Below are 10,641 nucleotides of genomic sequence, written 5' to 3'. Positions count from 1 at the left end.
ATGCGGGTAGAGGGGGAGCAGCCTCAGGAAACCTGGGTCCAAGGAGACACCCAGGGTGGGGGCTTTGTCCAGATTTACTGTTCCCACAATCTCTGGACTCCCCCAGCCACCCCAAGTAAACACGCAGCTTGAATGAGAACAGGGTGCTCAATGTCTTCAAGACAAGCTCTTCCACCACCCCATTTCAGCTCCCTTTCAACCAGTAGGCTCATGAGGCAGGAAAACCCTGGCAGGCTCCTGGGACCGGCCCTATTCTGTGACCACGCACTTCAGTGCTTGGACAGGGCCTTCCCATGGCTGTTTCGGTCTCCTCATCCGGACAATTTGGGGCAAGGACTAGAGACCCTCTCTTCCAGGACAGGCAGTCCAGGGTTCTGGAGGGTGAGACTGCAGTGAGTAGCTCAAGTGCTATGAGCCTCCAGGAAATGAATTCTCGCCTCTGAACAGGAATCTTAAGACAAGGCTCTCACGCCACCTTCTTCTCTTTCTGTTCTTCCCTGTCCCTCTCCTGCCTACTTCTTCCTCTTGTTCTCCTGCCTGTCTCTCCCAGCCCCTGCTGAATTAGCTTCCGGTAGCCCATTAAATCAGGCCTGATCTGACCTCAAGGCCAAAGAGGCAAGAAGAGAAGGCAGGGAGGGAGGAAGAAAATTAGCCTTCATTGAGACCTGGTCAGCTCTGCTTACCTTTGTCTCCATTGTCTCCTGGAGTCCCTCAGCTACCCTACAAGGCAGAACCTGTTTTCAGGGGAGCAAATTCGGCCTACAAGAGCCTAGACGTTAGTCCCAACAGACATCACACAACTGATAAGGAGTCAGCTTTCATGTTTCCTCTCCTCATTCTAGGGCTCCAAGGAGACCACAGAGGAAGAAGACAGTCTCTCACATCCTGAAGCTGTGAGTTCTAGTGAAGGTCATTTAGGGCTTGAAGCCAGGCAGAGTAGGTGGGAGAGCTGGGCTGGCCAGTCCCTGTCCCAAACAGGCTCAGCCACCTGAGGCAAGTCACTTCACCTTTCTGAGGATCCCTTTGTCCACTTAAAATCTGCCCTGGAGCAGCCTTTGTCCTCGAGAGAAAGGTGATAACTGCCTAGTTTGGGAGCAAAATGATTTTAAATGCTGGTTCTACTCTTTCCTAGTTGAGTGACTAGACAAGTCACTGCCTCACGGACTATCACTTCCCACCCCTGTGAAATGGGGGTGATAAGGCCACCTGAAAGGGGCTTTCTGAAGATTGGAAGAGTACATAGAAAGGACAGCACGGTGCCTCGCACCTCGGAGGGCTTCACAGCTAGTGGGCCAGGGGTAGAGAGAAGCCCAACACAAAAGCCTAGTGACTGATCTATGGGACCCAGGCCTACAAGGTCCCCACTACCTTGCTATGAGACCAGGCAAGTGGCTTTCCCCACCTAGAGGCCAAAGCACTCTTGGGCTTGGAAGGGGACTAGAGACTCATATGTGTGACCTTTCGCCCTCTTGGGCCCTCGGAGAGCAGACCCTCAGAGAGCAGACCTTCACCCATTCTATTCTGTCCTGGCCCTTACACATCCATTCTGCTCCATTATTCCCCATGCAGTCTCAGGGCTCTGTCATCACCCCAGCCCCCCAAACAAAAGGGACATTTGACATTCTTTGTCTCCTGCAGACTCATTCTGTGATTGTAGGACCCAGCAGGCTTTGCAGCTGGGACCTGCCACCTTCCCCCCAGTCCTGGCCCAGCTCTCCAGAGAGCTTTGCTCTAAGAGAAGGAGGGAGGGTGGGAGGGGCCTTAAAGGAGCAGAGCCTTCTCTCAGTAAGTGTTCCCCATCCCAACCTTTAGAATTGTCAGGAATGAAAGCAGGTGGGGGAGGGAGACAGGTGTCCAAGTAGGTATTTGAGATTGGGGTCCCAGCTAAATTGGGGCTAAAACCTAGTCTTCTTCTGGCTCCCAACAGAGGGCTCTTTTTACTAACTGGTTTCTTAGTATCTTTTAAAGGAACTGGTCCCACCCTTGCTGTGATTTGCTATGTGACGTGGGTGAGTTCTTTCCTCTTCTGGGCCTTGGTCTCCCTTGTATAAAATGAAGAGAAAGAACTGGAAGATCTTTCACATATGAGATTTCCAAATCCAGACCCTGGACAGGGTCTGGGATAACAAAGACAAACCACACTCCCAGAATCTAGTTCTGGAATTCCATCAGGAAAAGATCACAAATGACTCTTGATGTGAGAATATGTTTCGATGAAAGCAGGACCCCCGCCAATGGTGGAGAACTAGTCTCCCCTCAGATTGATACAGTTTTGTACCACCTCCAAAGCTCTCCACTCCCTTCATCTGTCTATAGGCATGTGAGACAGACAAGACCCAATCCTGTTCTCCTTCAACAGAAAATAAGGCTGCAGGCACACAGAGGGCAGGCCCTGACCCACCCTGGGAGTGGAGGGTCTAGAAAGTGCTGCCTGGGCTGAATGGGGGAAAGGTGGGTATGATCGATATTCTGGTCAAGGGACCCACGGGAGCAAGGGAGAGGGCAGTGACCAAACGTGCTGTGCTATAGTTTGGCTGGCTGGAGCTGCAGGTGTGCCTGAGAGGAGTGGAGAGGGGAGGCCGAGGGTCTTGGCTGCCTGGCTAAGGAGTTTGTCCTCTGGGTGCGGAGGAGTCAAGGGGGGCTTTTATGCCAGGCAGTGGTCATTCCCTCCTGTTGTAGTAAAGCGAATGAATGGTGGGGCTCCAGATGGAGACCAAGGGAGCCAGGACAGCTGTACACTCAGGTGCCTCCCAACAAAGGGGCCTTGGAGCCTCCGGGGGGAGGGGAGTGGAGCAATTCCTCCCGGGAAAGAGGGGAAGTGAGCGGGGAGATGAAGCAGGGGAGAGGAAATGAAAGATTAAGTGCATAAAGGCCATAAAGCTCAGGAACGTCCAGGCCGGATGGATTCCAGTTTATAGATACATTTATGTCCAAGGATGTCCACCCAGACCTGATATCCCAGCAAGAGCAGCCACCCAGGGAGGCAGAGAGGACGCTAGGCTGGAGGGGACCCCTTGTGCCCTTGTGCTCCTCTCCTGTGCTACCCCCCCCCCCCCCCCCCTACCCCCACTGTCCTCGGGCTGGCTGACAGCCCAGCTGGAAGCAATTGTGGGAGCCTCCAGCCTGGAGAGCTGCATCCCACAAAGGGCCCTGGTAAATAGCAGCCCACACCCCAGACAGCCTGCAGCTCCCCCTCCTTGCAGCCCCCTGCCCGGAAATTTAAAACAACTGCTCGACACAGTCTTAAATCCTCCAGGAAGGAGCTGGGGTTGGCAGGCAGGAAGCAGGAGGCTGGCCAGGGCCCTGCCTGGAACTCCCTCTCTCCCCAGCTCCCACCCTGAACTCCCCTGAAATACCACCTGCCCCCACAAAGTCTTGCCATGGGCTTCCTGGCCCCCAGGCTTCCCATGCTGGTATTCCTCCCTGGGCACAGCAGCTGCAGCTTGTTGGAATTCCCAGGTAGACAGTAAACATCCAGCGCACAGAATGGTCTTGTCCCCTGCTTGTACCCAGCATTGGGTCTCCCACAGAGCAAATGCATAGTGCATGTATGAAGAGTGAGTAAATGAAGGCACCATGTGACCCTGAGCCATCACTCTGCTCTTTCAGCCTCGGTTTCCTTATCTATGAAATGGGCATGCTAACTCTCACCCAGTCTACTTCCTAGAGTTGTGAGAGTTAAGCAAGAACCTTTATGCAAGTATTTTATTAACTGCAAAGCTGATGAGTCACAATGATTCTGTTCTTGCCTTCCTAGCCTCAGTTTGCTCATTTATAAAATGAGGACCAGAGTCAGGTGCTAGCTAGGGTCCCTCTCAGCTTTGATATCAGACTTTAGCAGGAGATGAGGATGCCCAGACTTTCCTACGCTCCTTAAATACTAGCTACGTGGTAGGGGGAAGGCAGAGGGTGTTGTCAGGGAATTTTTTAAGGTTCAGAAAAGCCACTATTTTAGCTCCAGCATGGCCCCTGACTCACTGTATGATACTTTCTGGGCCTCGGTTTTCTTCTCTGTAAAATGGGAGTGGGTGGACATGGACACAGGACATCTGAAGTGACCTCTAGCATTCAGTTCTATGATGACAGGACATTATGCAGAGCCACTGACAGGTTTTGAGCAGGAGAGGGGCATAGGCAGAGTCATGTTTCAGAGCTCACTCACAGAGGTGTGGGGTATGGGTGAAGGGTAGGGAGATTGGTGTGTAGAGACCTGGAAGGGGGCTGTTGCCTTCGCCTACGCAGCTGAAGACAGCAGCGTCCAGGTCCTTTCCTCATGCTGTGCTCCATGCCCGGGCTGCCCTGCCTCTCCCCAGTATATCTTGCTTTTTAAAACTCATCCCTCTTTAAGACACAGTTCAGGGGCCACCTCCTCTATAAGGTCTTCCCAGATTGTCACTGATGCAGTTGATCTTTTCCTTTTCTGCCATCCAGTTTCCCAGCTCTAGGTATCTTCATCGTGGGACCAGTTTGAATTACTGTTTATGTGTATATGTGTGTGCATACATGCGTGTTCCCTCCTGGGCTGTGAGCTACTAAGGTCAGGGTGGGTGTTCTGCCCATCCCCATATCATCTCCAGCATCCATCACCTGTCCTGGCCCAGAGGAGGTATTCAGTACATGCAAGCAGGATACTGAGGATGCCAGAGCATCCTACCCTTTGAGTTCACCTGCAGGGTTGGAGACTGGGCTCCAGCCTCTGCTTAACTGTTAAGAGCCATGTGACCTTGGACAAGTCACTTCTCCTCTCTGGACCAAGGTGCCTCTTGGCTACATAGAAATGATCTCTGTTGTTCATTCCCAAATCAGGACTCTGAAGTGAGGGCCCATCCTTGAGCCTCTCCCCTGGCACCTCCCTTCAGCATTTCCTTTCCTGTGCCCTGGATCACAGTGATCTGCTACAGTGTGATTCCTACCAAAACCCAAGCTCACGGAAAACTTCATCTCTGGGTCCTGCACAGAGCTGTGCACAAGGAGTACTCGTCAGGCTTGTACAGAGGTGCTCGCCCACTCCTCGGTCCCAAGAAAGGGAGCACAGTAAGACCCCCATTAACAGCGTTGTGCCGTCAAGTGTGTGGCTTTACAAGAGGCCAAGAGCATTCACTGCCCAAGCCCAACTGCAGCCCTGTCTCTGTGTCCCCACCCACCTGCCCAGCCATCCTCCTGGGGCTAGTCTGGCCTCCCCTGAGAGGTGTGGAGAAGGGGTGCTATCAGCCCCGAAAGCAGATGGATCTTTAGCCAGCACTACTCTGCTCCAGGCAAACCCTGCATTCTTAGCCAGAATCTCCTTCTCACTCCCCCGCCCCACGGGCTGGGACAGACCTCAGCCAGCAGGCCTCCCAGCTTTGATCAATACAGGGCAAGCAGCCAAGGCGGCTGCAGGCTCCATCCTCTCAGGAGGCCCCAGCTCAGCAGGGTCACATGGGGGAGGGGCATAAGCCTGGCTCAGGGGCTTTTGGCTGTATGGGTGGGGGACAGGGCAGGGGAGAAAAGGAAAGGCAGGCATCACTCCCAGAGTCATTCATTCCTTCATCCACTCACTCCTCACACATTTGTTCAGTCCACAAATATTTAGTGAGCACCAACTGTACACTAAGCACAGTCATCAGCTCTGGGGACGCATTGAGGACAAGACAGCCGCTCTTGTGGAGCCGATGTTCTTGTGGGGTAGAGAGATACAAGCCAAGTGAACAAAGGAAAATAAGAAGTAGTTTCCAAAAATGATAAAAATAAAATAGGGGAGAGTGACAGAAATTGGGGCAACATTACACATGGTGGTCAGGGTAAAGATGCCCCTCCATGCTGGCTCAGATCAGACTCCCCAAGCAGACTCGAAGGTGGAGATTTGTATGCAGGAAGCCTGTTGGGGCACACTCGTGAGCTCCATACCTGTGGGAGTGAGCAGGCAGGGTGGGGTCAGGGGAGAAGTTAGACTATGCTGCAATAACAGAGGCCTCGGCTGACCCCCAGGGAGCTCTGGAGCAGATAGTCTTTCAGAGCTGTCTCAGCTGGAGGCAATAGGCTTGGCCTTGGTACCCCACCCACACCGGATCAGCCATTGGGTAGCTGCTTCCAGGAAGGAGCGAGACTCTGGGCAAGCTAGCTATCTTCTGTGAAATCATTCCCTCAGTCTCTACTGAGAGCTGCTGCCACCAGACACTCTCTGCAACTGGAATAGGAGGACCTCAGCCTTGAAGGGAAATCTAGGTGGCACACCTCAGCATCCACTTAGGTGTGCTAAGATCTGGAGGAAGAATGTTCCAGATGAAGGGAGCAGCAAGCGCAAAATCCCTGAGGTGGGAACGAGCTTAGCCTGACTGAGGCACAGAAGGAAGGTCAGCACGCCCAGAGTGTTCTGAGTGAAGGGAGAGTCACCGGACAGCAGTCAGAGAGGCAGGCAAAGACCAATCCAGAAGGGCCTTGCGAACCAAGGGACGTTAAGTGTAAAGGGCCACCCCAGGGAGGGCTTCAATAAGAGAGTGATCTGGTAATTACCTATTGACACTACTCTGGTTTCTGGGTGGAGAAGGGGAAGAGAGGGGAGGTTGGGAATGGGGAGAGTAGTTGGGAAGCTGTGGGAGGGGTTCAGGTTAGAGTCGCTGGTGGTCTAACTTGGGCAGGGACCATTGTGTCTTAGTTGAATGGGTGAGAATTAAGGGAGGACTGGGAGGCTACAGGGGCTCAGGGAGAGGGCTCCAGATAAATCTTGGCTGTCACAGGATGTTGTAGAGATGTTTCCAGCATCCTGTGGGGGATATTAGACCAGACGCATTTGATTTTTCCCAACCTTAAGATGCTGCAATTTTGTGGACCGGGGAAGGAACCTCAGGGACTCCTGGTTCCTCTCCCCAACCTGGGCAGTAATCCCCTTTCCAGCGGTTATTCAGCCCTTGCTGTGCCCATAGGGGACTAGGAGCTTACTCCTCCATGGATCACGCTGCTGGGAAGTTTGGAGAGCTGCCTCCTTGTAGCTGCTCTCAGGGGTCCCTGCTCTGCTCTGGGCCAGCCACCACACTAACCACATCCGTTCCCTCTGCCCCAAGAGTCCCCAAAAGGTGAGGACATGACTCCTGTCTCCGCTCGTACCCCACATCTTCTTGCCTTATGAATTATCCTGGGGCGGGTATCAGGTCAAGCTCCCTCCCCTCTCTGCCCCTGATCTGGTTCTTTGCCTGTGCATGAACTCATTGCTGTGATCTGCAACTAATTCCAGAAAGATATGGAGAGAAGTCATTTTGTAGAATTTGTAGAAGTGTGTTTTCTTCCGAGGACTGACACATGTAGAAGTATAACCTGGCTAGGAGTTCGGAGAGCTGGGCTCTAGCCTGTCTAGGTGAACTTGGACCAGTTCCTATCCCCTCTCTAGGCTTCATTTGCTCCTCTGTAAATGAGGCTGGGCAACTGGGTGGTATTTAAGAACTGACCCCAAAACTGTGTGTTCATATGTAGATTTGCCCTTGTTCATTCTTCAAAATCTGATCCAAGGGATTTTTTGTTTCCTTTTCTTCTGACTCCTGGAGTCAGAGAATTCCAGAATCTTGGGGCTAGAAAGGTCTTGAAAAGTCTAACCAACTCCTCCTGCCCCAAGCCACATGCTCTGCTGAACTTTGTTTCAACATCTTCAGACCTTGCACACCTTCAGACATGGGGAGCTCACTACCTAAGTTAGGACAGTTCTATTAGAAAGTTATTTAGCTAAACACAAAAAAATCTATGATTCTATAAGTATCATAGTGACCCTTGTCTTACACTATATAACTGTTCATCCATTCATTTATTCATTTTCATTCATTCAACAATATTTATTGCACCTCCATTGAATGAAGCAAGACACTCACAGCTGAACGATGGAGCAAAATCCTAATGATAAAAGTAACTTATGGGCTCTGAGCACTTACGGTGGCCAGCACTATAGTAAGCATTGCATATGCACCATCTCACTTAATCATCACAGTTGCCACCCAGTTTACAAATGAGCAAATGAGGGTTAGAGAGTATTTGAGATTGGGTCCTAGTAGGAAAAAGATGGCAACTAACAGGTTTCTTGAAGAGAGTTTAATAAGGGGACTATTTACAGAGGTGAGGGAAGGGTTAAGGAAATCTGCAGGGGATAGTGGGATACCCCAAGGTTAGCAACAGTGGGGAGCTATTGCCAGCTATAGGTCTGAAGAGGGGAGGAGTGGGACACTTGTCACTAGCACCTAGTGAAGCTGGGCTGTAGAGAACAGGGGTGGGAGGTGAAGAATTAATACCCTCTCCTCTGGTTCCTGCTACCTCCCATTGGTTGAATCCACAGGAAACCAGAAGGCAAGGTTTCCTAGGTGATGTAGTCCACAGAGGTCAGCCTTCTGGGGCACACAAAGGGAAGAGAAAGATAAAGAATAGATCTTGGGGAGGGGGTGCGTGCAAACTGAGAATAACCAGCCCAGAGAGTTAGGCAATTTGTCTAAAGTCTCAAAGTCAAGGAGGTGTGGAGCCATAGAAATAAAAACATAATGATAAGTATGCTGTATTCAAGTTTTAAGAGCATGAAGGAGTGAATTGTGGGAGGGTTTGGAAGGAACCAGAGGATAGGCAGGTATTTGTGTGACAGAGAAAACGGAAAGGACATTCCAGAACAGCTTAGGCAAAGGCTGGACATGTGCAAGAACACTGTCTGCTGTGCAGGGGTAAGCCACTCCTCAGGGCTGGAGAGTGCTAGGAAGTTTCTAGAAACCTCTGAGGGGAAGCTAAAGGGGGGAGCTCAGAAGTCTTGCTATTGGAACAAGATAAAGCCACTACACATTCATTAATTTATTAAAAATGTGTATTGATTGCACATCTCTTTTGCCAGGAACTGTGCTAGAAGTTGAGATTACAGTGGTGAAAAATGTAGTCATGGTCTTGACCTTATGGAGCTTACAGTCTAGTGGGAGAATGGGTAGAAGCCAAACAATGAAGTAATTACGGTTGGGATCAGTGCTCTGAAGAAAAATCTAGATTTCTTCCTGTAAGCAATGGAGAGACATTGATGGACACCGATGGTTTAAACTTTTTAATGTTTTCTTTTTTTTATTTGAGGTATACTTTATAAACAGTAGATTGTCCAAATCTTAAGTGTACCTTTTAATGAGTTATAACCACCGCTCAGATCAAGATTCAGAACTTCCAGTGCCCAGAAGCTTTTTAATGAGCCCTCCCACCCATGTCCTCTACAGAGTAACCACTATTTAAATCTCTATCACCATATATTTGTTTTGTCCGTTTTTGAACTTCATATAAATGGAGTCACATAGTATGTACCTGTTTGTGCCTGCCTTCTTTTGTCCGGCATTATGTCCGAGTGATTCATTTGCATGTGTAATGTAGCAATTGTCTGTTCCTTCTCATGGCTATATTATATATACATATAACATTTTATTTATTCATTCTACTGTTAATAGACATTTGTGTTGTTTCCAATTTTTAGATATTATAAATTATATTGCTGTGAACATTCTTATACATTTCTTTTGGACATATGCATACTCATTTCTGTTGGGTATGTGTGTCTAGTAGAAATCCTGAGACATAGGATATATGTATGTGTGGGTATGTTTAGCTTTGGTAAATAATACCAGCTTTCCAAAATATTGTATCAATTTATATTTCTACTAACCATATGTGAGAGTTCTAGTTGCTCGATATCCTTGCAAAAACTTGAAAATATTGGTCCTTTTCATTTTAGCTATTCTGGTAGATGTATAATATTATAGTATCTCACTGTGGTTTAAATGTGCATTTCACTCATGGCTATGATGTGGAGCACCTTTCCATATGCTTATTGATAATTCACAAAGTGTCTGTTAAGTCCCTTGCCTATTTTTTTTTTTTTTAAATGAGTTGTCTGGTTTTGTTTTCTTGATGTATAAGAGTTCTTTAAACATTCTAAGTGTGCGGCTTTTGTTGAATATATGTATTGCAAGTATCTCTTCCCTCTCTGTGGATTACCTTTTCACTCTCTTAGTGGTATCTTTTGACGAACAGAAGTTCTTAATTTTAATGACATTCATTTCCTTTATCTTTCCAACTTTTTCCTTTATGGTTGATTTTTGTGTATGTGATATGTTTAAACACTCTTTTCCTTCCTTAAGGCCATAAGAGATTCTCCTATGTTTTCTTCTAGAAGCTTTATTGTTTTATCTTTCACACTTAGGATTCCTATCCATGTTGAATTAACATTAGCGTATAGTGTGAAGTAGGAGTCAAGGTTTATTCCCCCAGCCCTCTCATCCAAATTTCTGGAACCGGGTTTTTGAAAATACCCCTTTCCTTCCAATGAACTGTAGTGGCCTTTTTCACATAAATCAATTGATCATATGTGTATGAGTCTATTTTGGGGTTCTCTGCTTTTATCACTGGTCTACTTATCTAATCGGTGCTAATACTATATTGTCTTAATTATTAAAGTTTTTTACTGAGTCTTTATATATTGTAATGTAAGTTTTCAAGCTTTATTCTTCTCCAACATTGTATTGTCTGCTCAGATTCTTTGCATTCTCATATACATTTTAGAATCAAGAGTGTGAAATTTAAAAGAGCTATTGTGTGAGTAGCCCAGCAGCTACAGTGTAGCTGTAGCAACAGTCAAGCCTCCAAGGGATGTTCATACCATAGATGGGAAGC

General features: G+C 48.5%; 1 protein-coding gene across 1 annotated transcript in view; it reads left to right on the top strand.

Moving 5' to 3' along the window:
- SSBP3 (single stranded DNA binding protein 3) overlaps positions 1 to 10,641 on the top strand; it is a 192,079-nt gene continuing 181,438 nt past the window's right edge. The window contains exons 1-2 of the mRNA XM_015595299.2: positions 1 to 6; positions 843 to 893. Coding sequence (XP_015450785.2) covers positions 1 to 6; positions 843 to 893 — 57 coding nt within the window. The remainder of the gene's footprint in view (positions 7 to 842; positions 894 to 10,641) is intronic.

The sequence above is a fragment of the Pteropus alecto genome, unplaced genomic scaffold (genome assembly GCF_000325575.1).
Source record: "Pteropus alecto unplaced genomic scaffold, ASM32557v1 scaffold25, whole genome shotgun sequence".
NCBI lineage: Eukaryota > Metazoa > Chordata > Mammalia > Chiroptera > Pteropodidae > Pteropus > Pteropus alecto.
The sequence above is the reverse complement of the archived record's forward strand: the minus strand, read 5'-3'. Positions and strand labels throughout refer to the sequence as shown.